General features: G+C 42.5%; 1 protein-coding gene across 2 annotated transcripts in view; it reads left to right on the top strand.

Moving 5' to 3' along the window:
- Positions 1–16,079, top strand: part of SWAP70 (switching B cell complex subunit SWAP70) — an 82,876-nt gene that overhangs the window by 42,658 nt on the left and 24,139 nt on the right. Inside the window, exon 3 of one of the 2 annotated variants that reach the window (XM_040989143.1) lies at positions 2,493–2,666. The exons of the other annotated variant lie outside the window; for it this stretch is intronic. Within the exon in view, the coding sequence (XP_040845077.1) occupies positions 2,493–2,666 (174 nt within the window). The remainder of the gene's footprint in view (positions 1–2,492; positions 2,667–16,079) is intronic. 2 annotated transcript variants of the gene reach the window in all.

Below are 16,079 nucleotides of genomic sequence, written 5' to 3'. Positions count from 1 at the left end.
GCCATTTGGAGAGCAGATGGAAGATTGCTCTGTAACTCTTCTAATAAGTAAATACAGTAATAAAAAATGTCTACCCTGCTAGGCCACTGCTTCATTGAGTGAGTGTGAGAGCTGGCACTGGGGATTCGCCTGGCTGGGCTGGATCTGGGACAGAGCATATTGAGTTAAACTGCAATATCTGTGGGAGTGTATGAGCACTGGATGGGATGTGGGCTAGGCCAGGCTAGGCTGCAGCAGAGACTGGCGTGTGCAAAAACTGGGGCTCCGGGTAGGCTTGGTGGAGGTTCCTGGGAGTTCCCCCAACTGGGTTGCGTCACCAACTGTTATGTATGAGGACCAAGTCTATGGTGTGCTGCCTGGGCTGGGCCGCAGCACCCTTCGGTTCACGTGAGGGATGAGACTGGGGCGGAATGGGACTGAGGTGGAACAGACCAGGCAGCGGCATCCACCATTATGTGTGCTGGCTGGTACACATGATAGACCAAACCGGAGTCTGCACTAGCTGTGCACACAGGAATCAAGTCTGAGGTCTCTCCTGGTGATGTTTCTTGGGAGACTTCCCAGCTAGACCACTGGACTCAGACCCTGGCCACAGGAAAAATTACAGGATGTGTGGTCCGACTTTGGAATGCATGTGTTGGGACTGGGCCTCCACAGTTGCTTATGCCTGTGCAGTGGACAACATGCCCAGAATCACGTGGGGACAAGATAGTCAGCTCATTTAGTCTGGTAGAGGACATCTCACCAGAAGATGAAAAGCAGAACAGTTTAGACAACTCTCCTGGCTAGGCTTTGCAGCAAGTACCTGCATCTGTGGATGCACTAAGATGGACTTGGTCAACCAATAGACGTTGGAAAGATTTTCTCAACCCTGGTGCAATGGAGCCAACAATGTCTCAAAACTATCAGAACTACTCAAGTTAACACCCTTGGAACATTCTTCTCCACATTGTGGTCTCCTAGGCGCATTAAAGTACTCTCCCATCCCCAGGTGATAATGTATTTTGACTGCAAAGAATAGCCCCCTTCTCTGCCTCTTCTGTGGACACAGGAGAAAAAAAATTGAAACATTCATCCCACCTACCTTCCTCCTTACCTGTCCCTCCCCATCCTAATTCAAGGCCCACATGGACATGTATCCCTCTCAATTATATAAACAATATTTAAAAGAAAATTAAAAATTAAAGAAATTTTTAAAATTTCTAATTCTTAATTGGGTTAGCTTTTCAGTGTTCCTACAGACTCCTCTTATAATCTCTGGTGTGCATGATTTGCATACATATATTACAATTTTGTATTAGTAGTAATTGGATGTAATTATGGGCTACAGAACATGTATATCGTGTATATTAACTGAACCAGGACAGTTGATGTTACTTTATGGTAGGAACCTTAGATCTCCTTTCTTTCATTTGCTCATAAAATATATAATAGGTTATTGTGAACTGCAGTCACCTAACCGTGCTGTGTCACATTAGGAATGTTCCTTGGAGATACGAGGTAGTATTATGCTGTATTTCTTCTTCTTTTTTTTTTTTTAAAGTTAATATATTTTTCCTGGAAAGTCAAATTTACAGAGAGAAGGAGATTCAGAGAGAAAGATCTTCCATCTGCTGTCTGCAGTGGCCACCTGAGCCAATCTGAAGTACGAGCCAGGAGCTCTTCTGGGTCTCCCACGTGGGTGCAGGGTCCCAAGGCTTTGGGCCACAAGGCTTTCCCAGGCCACAAGCAGGGAGCTGGATGGGAAGTGGAACAGCTGGGACACAAACTGGTGCCCATATGGGATTGTGCATGCAAAGCGAGGATTTAGCCACTAGGCGCTTATGCTGTGTTTCTTCTCACTTTTCCTGGCAAGTAACAATTACTATATAAATTTTATTTGTTGAATGAATTAAAAATTTTATTGAATGATACACTGTTATGTCAGAATTGTCTATTTGTATGTCTTTTGTAATAAACTCAGAACACCCTAAGAGCATAGACAGGTTCATCATTTAAATGTACCACGTTTGGCTTACACTGAGGGTTTGTTGATTGCATGAGCATTTGAATGAATGGTAGGCCTGCCTTTTTAGAGTTTTAGTTAAACAGTGTTTCTTAAAAGAACGTGTCACTTGACCATTTAGGGAATGATGAAGGTGTCTGCATGTGATTCATGCTGACTAACTGACCTTCTCAGTTCCTTATATGTACCAGGATTGGCAGTCTATTTTTAAGGAACATGATGTGTCGACATGAAACAGTAACTTTTTGATAGGTAACTATTTTATGTGTCAGATGAGTAGTTTGAATAGATAGTGTTTCAGTGTAAGAGAAAGTGCAGCATTCTTAGTTGAGCACAACAGGGTAGTACCTAGAGCACATTATGTAAGATATGAGTGCTGCCTGATGGAGTTGATTAAAACAGATTCCGTAATGATTCCTATTTTACTTCATTTACATGCTGCTTACTTTGAACTGGTTCACTGAACTTGTTTCTCATTCCTTTTTAGGTCCAAGACAACTTTGACAAGATTGAATTTAATAGGATGTGTTGGACTCTTTGTGTCAAAAAAAACCTCACAAAGAGTCCTCTGCTCATTTCGGAAGAAGATGCATTTAAAGTGTGGGTTATTTTCAACTTTTTATCTGAGGACAAGTATCCATTGATTATTGTGCCTGAAGAGGTAAGGTATAGTTTTGGGGAGTTTTTGTGTGGTCATCTTAGTATTTAATAGAGTGGCATGGAAGTGTATCTGTGTTAATTCAGTAGAAGAAGATCCTTGATGTGTTTTAGCGTCAGAGCAAAACAGCTTGAATCCAGAAGGATCCCAGCTTTGGTCTTCTGAGGATAGGAATGCTCTGGAGATTGGCAGAAGGTGGAAGGGGGACTTTCTTCTATAAATTGCTTTGATGGTGGAGGATTTTGTTCTCCTCTCTTAAGACGCTTTGTCTGATGCGGTCACAGCATCATTTTCTGTCTCATGTGTATTGTCACACTGTGAGAACTGGCTGAGTGATACTGCGTGGGAAACACGCGTGTGCAGAGTGGTGCTCTCAGGGCTGTTCTGTGTGACTAAACTGTTTCTGTTTCCAAGGCCAGGATGATGATTCTCTCTTTTTCAAAGTCAAAGGCAAAGGACATTTGCTTGTTTAGTTCTGGATTATTTTCCCTGATCTTCAAAAAGGGAAAAGAAAATTGGAGGATCTCTGTTACCTTACTCCCCTAGAAAGTCATACATATAATATGTGCTTCTTACAGTGGAAAATTTAGGAAAGACTAACAATGTGCAAAAAGGTATAATCCTTTAATTTACAAAATAAGTCTTTAGGAGAAGGCATTCACCCTAGCAATTAAGATGCTAATGTTCCACGTCTGAATAGCTCTGGCTCCTGAGAACAGCTTCCTGTCAGGGTATATACAGGAAGGTAGTTAAGATGGCTCAAGTAATTGGGTTCCTGCAAGCTATGTGAAAGACCTGAGTGGTGTTGCTGGGTCCAGGTTTCAGCCCAGGTCCAGCTCTGATGTTGTGGGTGTTTGGAGAATGAACCAGCAGATTCTCTTTTTAGTCTGTCTCTTTCCCGCTCTTTCTTAAAAAAAGAAAAAAGAAAAAGATGATTTAGTTAAAATTCAGAGCTGGACAAATAATATGTATTCAATAATTGTGTTAACTATCATGACCAATTTTTTAAAAATAATATTTTTTATGGACCAGCATTGTGGTGTAACAAGTTAAGCTACTACCTGCAATCTGGCATCTCATGAGTGTCAGTTCAAATCCAGATATTCTGCCTCAGGTCCAGCTCCCTGCTAATGCTCCTGGGAAGGCAGCAGGAGATGGCTTAGGTGCGTAGGCCACTGCATTCATGTGGGAGACCCAGGAGAAGCTCCTCACTCGAGCCTGACCCATCCCTGGCTGTTGCGGGTGTTTGGGGAGTGACCAGTAATTGAAAGATTTTTCTCTATCTCTCCCTTTATCTTTATACCTCTGGCTTTCAAATAAATAAATAAATATTTAAAAATGAAAACTATCTTAAAAATTTTAAATTTATTATTTGTTTGACTTATTCAAGAGATAAACATAGAGGCAGATATAGAGTTTCCATCTGCTGGTTCAGTTCCTAAATGCCTATGAGGTGGAAACTCAACCCAGATCTTCCTCATGGGTGGCAAGGACTCTGTGGCTGGAGCTGTGCTGATCAAAAGCCAGGGGCAGGAGCCTCCTCTGAGTCTCTCAAGAAGATACAGGGGCCCAAGGATTTGGGCTTCCCTCTCCTGCTTTCTTAGGCCGCAAGCAGGTAGCTGGATGGAAAGTGGAGCAGCTGGGACATGAATCGGGGGCCCACATGGAATGCCGGCACTTACAAGGGGAAGACTTCGCCATTGAGCTATTGTGCTGTGCCCCCATCCCCGACTTATTTATTTATTTATTTATTTTAAAGATTTGGGGGCCTTGGAGGGAAGGAGAGACAGAAAGATCTTCCATCCTCTGATTCACTCCTCTAATTGCCTCAGTGGTCAGAGCTGAGATGATAATGATGCCAGGAGCCAAGAACTTCTTGCAGGTCTCCCGTGTGAGTGCAGGGTCTCAAGGCTCTGGACTATTCTGCACTGCCTTTCCCAGGTCACTAGCAAGGAGCTGGATGGGAAGTAGGGACCCAAACTGGCGCCCGTATGGAATGCTGGTGCTTGCAGGTAGCAGATAAGCCAGTTGAGCTATCACACTGGCCTCAAGAACCCAACTATTTAAGTCATTATTTTACTCTTTCCATGGTGCACATCAACATAGTGGAATTGGGAGTAGCATATAGGCACTCTGGTTTGGGATGTGGGAATCCCGGGTGGCACCTTAAGTGCTGTCCCAAGTACCTACCCCGTATGAGCATCATCATCACATACTTTATTTTTGATACTAATCTGCTGTTGCCTTAGAAATTTTCAGCAGTAGGATTTTGAGTGCTAAGAAGTGCATGCCCTAAACATTTCAGACAAACAATACAAAACCATCTTTTGGAAAGCTTATATCAATTTGATTTCTAATAGTAATGGTTGAAGGTGCCTATTTTTACCCACCTTGCCAATATTGAGTCTAATCTGTGGTTTCTGTGATTCATGTTCATGTCAGGGAAGTAATTGAAGTCAGTTTAATAGTTCACTTTGAAATATTTATTTAAAATTAATAAGTATTTACTGACTGCCAACAGCAAGGTGTCAAAGAGACTAAAAAGTGAAAAACTTACTTCCTGCCTTCAGAGAACCCAGTATATTGAGGAGAAAACTTAGTGCAAAGCAAAGTAGATTGCATGTTATAGCAGAGATGCAAATGTCATGAAACCACAGAGACGAGAATTATTTATCCCAGCTTGGAGAAGGTCAGAAATAGTGTGTGGTTAAAAACAGGGGTGTTGGGGCTGGTGCTGTGAAATAGTTGATCAAACTTCCACCTGTGACATCAGCATGCCATGTGGGCATAGTTTTAATCCCAACTGCTTCACTTCCGATATAGCTCCCACTAATGCATCTAGGAAAGCTCATAAGATGGTCCAAGTGTTTTGGTCCCCAGACCTAGAAGAAGTTCCTGACTCCTGACTTCAGACTGACCTAACTCTGGCTGTTAGTTGTGACCACTGGGGAGTTACCCAGTGGATGAAAGATCTTTCTCCTTCCCTTTCTGTAATTCCATATTTCTTTCTTTTTTTTAAAGATTTATTTTATTTATTGGAAAGTCAGATATGCAGAGAGGAGCAGAGACAGAGAGGAAGATCTTCCGTCAGATGGTTCACTCCCCAAGTGAGCGCAACGGCTGATGCTATGCTGATTCGAAGCCAGGATCCAGGAACTTCTTCTGGGTCTCCCACACAGGTGCAGGGTCCCAAAGCTTTGGGCCGTCCTGGACTGCTTTCCCAGGCCACAAGCAGGGAGCTGAATGGAAAGTGGAACAGCTGCTGGGATCAGAACTGGCGTCCATATGGGATCCTGGTGCGTTCAAGGCAAGGACTTAAGCTGCTAGGCCACGCCGCCGGGCCCATCCATATTTCAAATAAAAATAAATAAAATCTTTATTTAAAGATTTTCTTTCTTTAAAGTTTTAATTTTTATTGGAAAGTCAGATATACAGAAAGGACGAGAGACAGAAAGATCTTCCATCTGCTAATTTACTCTCCATGTGGCCGCAATGGCCAGAATTGAGCTGATCTGAAGCCACTAGCCAGGAGCTTCTTCCAGGTCTCCCATGTGGGTGTAGAATCCCAAGGTCTTGGGCCGTCCTTGACTGCCTTCCCAGGCCACAGGCAGGGAGCTGGATGGGAAGTGGGGCCCTCAGAACACAAACCAGTACCTATTTGGGATCCTGGCGCATACAAGGAGCAAGGATTTAGTCACTAGGCTACCGTGCCGGGCCGTAAAAATAAATAAAAGCTTAAATAAAATGAAGAAGTAATGTCTTTAGCTTTTTCATTCAGTGGCCAAACAGTAACTGCTGGAGGCTTTGTGGGCTTCTTGGGCCACGTTGCTTGCTAGAACCACTCAGCTTTGCTGTTGTCGAATGAGAGAGAGTATCCAGAGAGTAGATAATCAATAAAACTTTACGTATACAACAATAAAGCTTTTACTTAGGAATGTCACATGGTCTTTTTTTAAACATTTGTTTATTTTTATTGGGAAGGTAGATTTGTAGTGAGAAGGAGTGACAGAGAGGGAAAGATCCTCCATCCACTGGTTCTCTCCCCAAATGATGACAATTGCTGGAGCTGAGCCAGTCCAAAATTAGGGGCATCCTCTGAGTCTCCCATGTGAGTGCAAAGTCCCAAGGACTTGGACCATCTTCCACTGCTTTCCGAGGCCACAAGAGAAAGCCGGACTGAAAGTGGAGTAACCACAAACTGGCACCCACACGGGATGCCATGCTTGAAGGTCAAAGATTAGCCTGTTGAGTCACAGTGCCAGCCCTCACATATGGTTTTTGTGGGTGTGAGTTTTATTTTAATTCCCCCCCCACGTATTTTTCAATCATTTAGGCATGTAAAAGCTGGTTTTAGTTGATGGCTGTATAACAACAGGTGATGGGGGCACAGGCATTGGAGTATGAAATGTTAAGCTACCATCTGTTCAGTTAGTGTTAGCTATTACATTTGTGTGGAAATTAGAACTTGAACTGGGTATTAAACGATGGGAGGAATTTTGGCTTACTAGAGAAGACTGAAAAAATGTGATGGAAGAAATGGTGGACAAACTTGTGCGAGGCAGGAAAACCAAGAAGAGCATGTTCTAAAATGAGTGACGTGTCAGCTTGACTGGATTGCCAGTCAGCATGCTTAGTTGGAAGTGGCCAGACTGAGTGATTTAAGACAGAAAGGAACTTCTGAAACAAGGGATACTGAGCAGCTCACGTGATGGCTGGAAAACTGGCTGTGAAGCTTGTGCAACCTGATGTCTAGGAGTTTACTCTAGTGAGGACCCATTAGGAAACTGCTTCTGAGCTGGGAGGTGAGTCTTGCATTCATACCATGGAATGCCTCTGATCCTGACCAGGAACTCAGCGTGTGGTATGTTAACATAGCCAATGTCAGGCAGTATGTCTTCACTTCAAAGAGATTTGTGAAGGATGCATTTGCTTTTTTAGCTTCTACATTTGGAGATAAGGAATGCTCCATTTTGTAAGAGAGGGGTTAGATGCCCAACAGTCAAAAAAGAGAGATGCATGTCCTTTCTGACTGGTGTCTGCCTGTAAGTTTGAAGAAGAGTGGTGTTAGTTGTATGCGACTGCAGAATTTTGACTTTACCCAGTAGGGCGTGATGTACTGGTGACTTTAAATAGGTGAACAGATGAAATATGAAGCGATAGGAGATGAGAAGTTGAGAGATGAGTAATGCTGAGGACTAAACTGTGGTCATATCAGTGAGATTAGAGGACAAAGCTAGCTGGGAGGAAATGGAAGTCATAGGACCAAGCACATGGTGCCTGTCCATGGGGAGGTGTAGACAAGTTTCAGGCCTGAGCAGGAGGGAGGTGATAGATTGTGTTTGTTTAAAGCATGGGCTTTGAAATCACACCTAACTGCACCATTTATTAGCTATATGACAAATTAGTAAATTCTCTATTGAGATTTTCTCACCAATAAAACGGAGATAAGTTCCTTTTTCATGGTACTTTTCTTAAGGTTGAAAACGTTGATTTATATGAAGCATGTAGCATGGTGACTGATCCAGGATAAGTGCTCAGAGCCTGGAGGGGTGCAATTAACTGCATGAATGAATGACAGCTGATGAACAAATCAAGGACACGTTGCATGATGATGGGTACATTTGAGATTTTAGGTGAAAGATCCTTCTGCAGTTAGAAGTGTGTATCTAGAACTTGTGAGAGGCCAGGGCTGGAGATGGATGGGAAAATCACAGCAGCATGTTGGAGTAGGGAGGAAGACTATAGTGGGAGACATGAAGGGCAAGGACAGAACGTTGGGGCTGTTTTCTTTAGCAGCTGGGGGAAGTAGAGATTGTGAAGGAAGTTGAACTGAACAGGCTGTGAAATAGGAAGAAGCCTGGCAGAATGTTGAGTCATGTGTCCCAAAGAAGCAAAGTTCTCAGAAGCAGTGAAGTGGTTACAGGCGTTAAATGTGCCAGAGAAATGAGTGGTGAGAAGTTGCCCTTGGATTCAGCAGTAAGGTTGTGGTTACTAATCAAGATCCGGGAGGCAATTTCAATGTAGTGAATAGCTTCTGTGTTTAATAACAACAATGATGTAATTATGAACATATATTAAAGGAGAAATAAAAGGTTAAACAGGCCTGGGACTTCTGTCCCAAGACATTATCCAGTTTAATATAGAGACATATGGAAGAGAGTAGAATACTGATAGCTATTGGAGAAGATAGGACAATAGTACTTAAAAACGTAGCTGCTGGGCTGGATACCCCTACTGAACCTGGATTTGCTACCTGGCTCCAGCTCCTGAATTCAGCTTCCTGCTAGTGCAGACCCTGGGAAGCATTGATGGTTGTTTTAGTAACTGGATTCCTGCTCGCCTTGTAGGAGACTTGAATTGAGTTCTGGCTCCTGGTTTTGGTCTGGCCTAGCTTAGCCCAGTCAAGGTCATTGTCATTGGGGAGTGAGCAGCGGATAGGAAGGTCTCTATCTTTACATCTGAAACCAACAAATTAAAACAGTAACCTGAAGAATTCTGCAAATAAATTCCAGATATCATTTAAAAAAAAACATTTTGTAGTTATATGCACCGTTCCAAATTTATATGACTTTTTGTTGGAACTAATGATAGAGTGGGTCTTTACCTTTGGTGTTTTGATTTTTTTTTTCATCACCAAAATATTCTTACTGGATTTGAAAGGGACCTTGCCTTGATTTTAGGATTAGAAGTTAGCGAGTAGCCCAACTAGAGACCATTATGCTCAGTGAAATGAATCAATTCTGAAAGGACAAATGTCATCTGTTCTTTCTGATACAAAGCAACCTTCATGCAAAATGTACGATCAGTGGCCCTTTCGACACTGTTTTGCTGCATCTCATGGGTGTTGATATTTTTGTTTTTATTTTCATTTCTTCAAAATAGTTTCTTCTCTGTTATTATATTCTTCACAGACTTAGTTCATACAGTAACATTATTTTCTCCAAGAAGATTTTTTATTTTTATTCTTTTATTTATTTTGCTTCATTTAAGGGAATGTCTAGTAACTGTGTAATAGAGACTGTCATATCCAGATGTGAAGATACAATGCAATATGCTTCTCTACTTCTAAATCAAAGATGGACTCCCGATAAAACTGTTAAATATATCTTGACAATAGGATGCTGGACTCTGCCATTGCCTGTACCCACATGTCAGGATACACTTAAGAAGCAGAAGATGTACTTATGACTGTTTATGAAGGACTATACTGTTGTATCAATATGGGGAAAATCACTGGGGGAAAGAGGTTTGGGGAGGGGGTAAGGGAAGTCCCAGAGTCTAGAAAGGCGTTTCATTCCCTGCAGTAACACTTGCTTAGGATGACTCATCATTGGTTTTAAATCATCACTGAGCCATCGGCTGTGAAGGGAACCTGTCAGCTTTTGCTTTCTGACTACTTCACTTGAGAAACTCAGAAGATTCCTGCATGTGGATGGGCCTTGTGGCAGAGTGGGCCTGTGCCCACAACAGTGTGTCTCATACTGGAGCACTTGTTTGGATCTCAGAAACTCCAAGTAATGTGCTCCTGCTTCCTGCTAATGTGCCAGGGAAGGTAGCAGAGAATGACCCAAGTACATGAGTTCCTGCAACCCATGTGGAAATTCCAGGCTCCTGATTTTGGCTTGGTCTACACTGGGCTGTTGAGGTCATTTGGCAAATGACCTGGTAGACAGAAGATCTCTCTATCTCCCTCATTCTATTTCTCTACCTTTTAGGTAAATAAGTAAATCTTCAAGATAATTTTTTAAAATATATTTTTTTTATTTGAAAGATATGCAGAGAGAAGGGAAGAGAGAAAGGAGACAGGCAGAAAGAAAGAGGGAAAGAGAAGTATCTTCCATCCACTGTGCACTCTCCAGATGGCAGCAATGGCTGGAGCTGAGCTGAACCAAAGGTCTCCTGTGTGGATGCAGGGACCCAGGACTTGAACCATCCTCTGCTGCTTTTCCTGGCACTAACCAGGGAATTGGATGGAAGTGGTACAGGTGGGACTAGAACCAGCACCCATGTTGGATGCTGGTACTGCAGATCGAGAATCAGCCCATGAGCTATTATGCTGACCCTGAAAACATTTCTTAATATTGTTAAAATGTCTACACTATCTAAGCAATCTGTGGATTCAGACAATCCCTATCAAAATACTAGTGATATTCTTTACATAATTAGAAAAAACAATCCTAAAATTTGTATGAAACCACAAAAGAACCAAAGTGATCCTGAAGCAGAGTTGAAGGGGAAGCTGGAGAGATCACAATGTCTGATTTTAAAACGTACTAGAAAGCTGTAGAAGTTAAAACAGCATGATGCCAGCATGTAAAACAATACACAGGTCAGAAGAAAGAATAGAGAAATTGATCCATGTACATATGGGCATCTTCATCTTTTTACAAAGCTGCCAAAAACACACATTGGGGAAAGTATAGGCTTTTGATTAAACAGTGCCGGCAAAGCTGGGTGTATATATGTGGAAGAGTTAAATTAGGTCTGCACTTCTCACCATATACAAAAATTATGATGGATGAAAGATTCAAATGTAAGGCTTGAAATGGTGAAATTACCCAAAGGAAGTGGGAAACATTTCAAGATGTTGGTGTAGATGATGATTTATTGGATAAGACCCCAAAAGCACAGGCTGAAAAATCTGGAATCCACCAAGGTGTCCATTATCAAATAAATGAATAAAGAAGATGCAGTTTATATGCACCATCGAATATCATTCAACAGAATGCTACCATTTTCTGCAAAATAGATGGAACCAGAGGGTATAATGTTGAATGAAATAAGCCAGACACAGCAAGACAAATGCCTCATATTCTCTTTTATATGTGGGAGCTAAATTAAAAACAAACAGCAGACATAAACATCAGTCTGATATGTGCCATGATTGTTTCTTTCTGTGGCCCCAGACACACCCAAGAGCCTCCAACAGACTCACCTTCTCTTTCGCTGACTAACAGGAATGAGTTGGTTGTCTTTCAGAATACTTAGAGGGAGTAGCCTCAGGCCTGGTGCAGTGGCTCGATGGCTAAATCCTTACCTGGCAAGTGCTGGCATTCCATGTGGGTGCTGATTTGTGTCCTGGCTGTTCTGCTGTCTGTTCAGCTCACTGCTTACGGCCAGGGAAAGCATCCACATGAGACAGCTGGAAGAAGTTCCTGGTTCCTGGCCATTGTGGTCATTTGGGGAATGAACCAGTAGTTGGAATATCTTTCTCTCTGTCTCTTCTTCTTTCTGTGTATCTAATCCGCCTTTCCAATTAAAAGTACAAGTAAATCGTAGAGAGAACAGTCTTGTTTTTTTTTAGAATAACCAGACAGCATGCCTTGTTGTGGTCTTGTTTGGGTTTATCTTGTGCTCTTGTGGCCTTTCCTCCCTCAGTATTTATTCTGGAAGTTAGTTTTATAGATTATTCCTCTGTGGCTGGGAGTTCTTGTATGGGGGCGGGGGGAGAAGATCGTTGGAGGAAATTTATGTGGAATTGGGAGTTGGTTTGCTTTGTCTGGCCACAGAATTGGCCTCCTAAGGTTTAGCTCTTAACATATCACCTGGCCTTTTGCCAAACACAATCTGAAAGCTGAAGTGTATTTTTGAAAAATGCATTTTCTGCTAGATTTTTTTGTTTCCTTTCTAAATTATGTAAAAATACATTTGGACTAGTTTTATACTTGCAGATTTTAATAAAATTTAATATGAAAAAATTTAAATGATAATTTTTTTTTTTTAAAGATTTATTTTTATTATTTTTTCATTGGAAAGGCGGATATACAGAGAGGAGAGGCAGAGAGGAAGATCTTCCGTCCAATGATTCACTCCCCAAGTGAGCCGCAACGGGCCGATACTATGCCGATCCGAAGCCGATACTATGCCGATCCGAAGCCAGGAGCCTCTTCCGGGTCTCCCACGCGCGTGCAGGTTCCCAAAGCTTTGGGCCGTCCTCGACTGCTTTCCCGGGCCACAGGCAGGGAGCTGGAAGGGAAGCGGGGCTGCCGGGATTAGAACCAGCGCCCATATGGGATCCCGGGCGTGCAAGGCGAGGACCTTTAACCACTTGCGCCACCGCGCCGGGCCCTTAAATGATAAATTTTGAGATTTAATCTTTAAGAGGTAGTGAAAATCAGGCAGTGACAGCTCCGTTTCGCTGACTCACTGCTGAAATACTTGTAGCTGCCCTGGGGGCGAGGATGAAAATCTGCAGCCAGGAATTCAGCCCATGTCTCTCTCATGTGGCTAGCAGGGACCCCCCCAAATACTAGAGCCATCCCCCTGCCTCCTCTCAGAATGCACATCAGTAGAATGTTAGAATTTGGAGCAGAACCAGGGCTTGACTTTTTTTTTGGTAAGATTTATTTATCTTTATTTGAAATGCAGATTTTGTTGAGAGAAAAGAAAGAAAAGGTTTTCCATCTATTGGTTGGACTCCGCAAGTGGATGTAGTGGCTAGAGCTGAGCTGATTGAAGCTGGGAGCCAGGAACTTCCTCCAGATCTCCTATATGGGTTCAGAGTCCCAAGGATTTGGGCCATCCTCTACTGCTTTCCCAGCTAGTTAGCAGGGAGCTGGATTGGAAGTGGAACATCTAGGACTGGAACGGGCATCCATATGGCATGCTGACACCAGAAGATGAAGGATCAGTCAGCTGCTATGCCACCGCACTAGACCCTCAGAATTAGGACTTAAATTTAGACATCGTGATGTAGGATAGGGGGATCACAACTGGCATGTTTTCTTTCTTTCTTTTTTTTTTTTAAGATTTATTTTTATTGGAGAGACAGATTTACACAGAGAAAGAGACAAATATTTCACGTGCTGCTTCACTCTGCAGATGGCCACAATGACCATAACTAAGGTACTCAGGAGCCAGGAGCCTCTTCCAGATCTCCCACATGGGTGCAGGGTCCCAAGGTTAAGGGGATGCCAGCGCTTGCAGACAGGGGATTAGCCAGTTGAGCTATCTCATCAGCCCCGCAACTGGCATCTTAATCATTGGGGCAGTTGCCTGCCAGAAAATATAATACTTTACTTTGTCATGGATATATACCTGAGTTTAATTATAATCTTCAGTTTTTAGACCTTAGAAATCTGAAGTGATTTAATGTTGGTAGCAGCCCATCTTCCATAATGATTATTTGAATTTTGCTTAAATATGGAGTAGTTTTCTAAGAAAGCTTTTTTTCCATTTTCAGTTAGTACTGTCAGCACATGGGATGCAAGTGGCAATTGTGTAATGATACAGATAATAAGTGCGCTTTGGGGTTAGTTTTCTCTCACCCATCAAGTAATTAAACAATTAAACAATAACTTATATGGTGAGGTTAAGATGTTTCAACAAAGAGCCAATATTGTGGTGTGGTGGGTTAAGCTACCTGCAGGCCAGCATTTTATATTGAATACTGTGGCTCCATTTCTTATCTGCTCCCTGTTAATGTCTCTGGGAAAACACAGAGGACAACCAGCTTGAGCCCTTGCACTCACCTGGCAGATGCGGATGAAACTGCTGCCTTGGTGTGTCTCAGCACTGGCCTTTGCAGCCGTTTGAGGAGTGAACCAGCACATGAAAGATATGCCTCCCCTCTCACTCTCTGTAACTTTGTCTTTCAAATAAAGCACATTTAAAATGTTTCTACTATACAGAAGACAAGAAATAGTATGTTCCCCTTTGATGGGGCTGTGTAGGTTTTTTTTTTTAGATGATATTCCTGGAAATGATTGTCACTACTGTGAAGTGTAGTTTTTACTTAGTATTTGTTTCTCAAGGAACCAAGACCAAAACAGGATGTGTCTGTTTTGGATGTGTTTGGAAATTGCATGGATGCAATGAAACATCAACTCTGAAATGGTCTTGATATATCCTAAGTGAAATAAAACATGAATTTTAAGCCAAAGAGTACTCTTTTTAATCATAGTAGGGAAAAAAATCTTTTACAAAATGAATTTTGGAGCTGAAGGCCATGACAATCACATACAGCCTGAAAGTTTGTTCTTTGTTATTTTTGGTAAAGCTTGCTTGGAAGGAGGAAGTAGGCTGCTTCCTGAAACTGAATGAGCACTAGAATTGATGCAGGCCACTCAATACTAAGCTGACAGAATGTAATTTATTATTTAGTATAATTAAATCATGGAGAAAAGGACTGTTTGTCTTGCTTTGGCCTAATATAATGAACTAGAAGGTCCTTAAGTTATTTGGTTATGATAAGTATGTGATTGTGTTGAAAATCAACAGGAAATGAGTTTGCTATTACCTCTTACAGTCCCTGGGAATGCCAAGTAGATTGATGCAGTGTTGGTGGCAGCTTCACAAGTGTTCCTTCAGAAAGGTTCAGAAGAGCCTGAGAAAGGTCCAGAAGTCCCTGGATCTGAGCTTGCTTCCAGTGGGCACCACTGATAACCTGATGCTGAAGAGGAAATTGAGGCTTAGAGTGTGACGACTTAGGTTTATCCAGAGCAGTAGATGAGGAAGAGCTAAGACTGTTTCTCCACTCAGGCAGTCTGGTGGCTGAACCATCTTGATATCCTCATGTGCAGTCATCTTGAACACACACGTGCTCATCCCATTGAAGCGCACAGTTGTGTCTGTACCCCCTTAACCCCAAGGTGTAGTCAGGCACCCTGCACCCTTACGCACACTGAGGAGCTTCTGTCTGTGTTAATGTCACTAAATTATTTTAACTTGAGCAATTATCTTAGTAGCCTTTTTTTCTTTCATTCTTTTTTATATCTCTTGTTTTTTAATCTAGTTTTTCCTCTTTTCTCTCTTGCCTTTCTCTTTTCTTACTGTTTTCTTGAATTTTTTTGAAAGAAATATTTATTTCAAAGGCAGAGTGACAGATCTTCAATCCTTTGGTTCATTTTCCAAATGTCTGTCACAGCCTGGGGAAGGCCAAGTTGAATCTAGGATTCAGGAACTCCATTTGGGTCTCCCTAGTGATTGGCAGGAACCCAAGCGCTTGGGCCATCATCTGTTACCCTCCCAGACACATTACAGGAAGTTGGATAGGACATTAAGTTGCTCCATTATGGGAAAGGGTGTCCCAAGTGGCATCTTGACTTGCTGTGCCACCACCTACCAACCTGATCCCATTTAGTCTTCCTCACTCCAGCCCCTGACTGTTCCTTGGTTAAGAGTTATTAAAATATTAGGCCCGGCGCCGTGGCCTAGCAGCTTAAGTCCTCGCCTTGAACATGCTGGGATCCCATATGGGTGCCAGTTCTAATCCCAGCAGCTCCACTTTACATCCAGCTCCCTGCTTGCGGCCTGGGAAGGCAGTCAAGGATGTCCCAATGCTTTGGGATCCTGCACCTGTGTGGGAGACTCTGAGGAAGTTCCTGGCTCCTGGCTTTGGATTGGCGCGGCACCAGCCTTTGCGACCACTTGGAGAGTGAATTGTCTGATGGAAGATCTTCTTCTCTGTCTCTCCTC

This window comes from Ochotona curzoniae, unplaced genomic scaffold, assembly GCF_017591425.1.
Source record: "Ochotona curzoniae isolate NIBS_2020 unplaced genomic scaffold, NIBS_Ocur_1.0 contig_517, whole genome shotgun sequence".
Taxonomy (NCBI): Eukaryota; Metazoa; Chordata; class Mammalia; order Lagomorpha; family Ochotonidae; genus Ochotona; species Ochotona curzoniae.
Note: the sequence above shows the minus strand (reverse complement) of the source record. Positions and strands in the feature narration are given on the sequence as shown.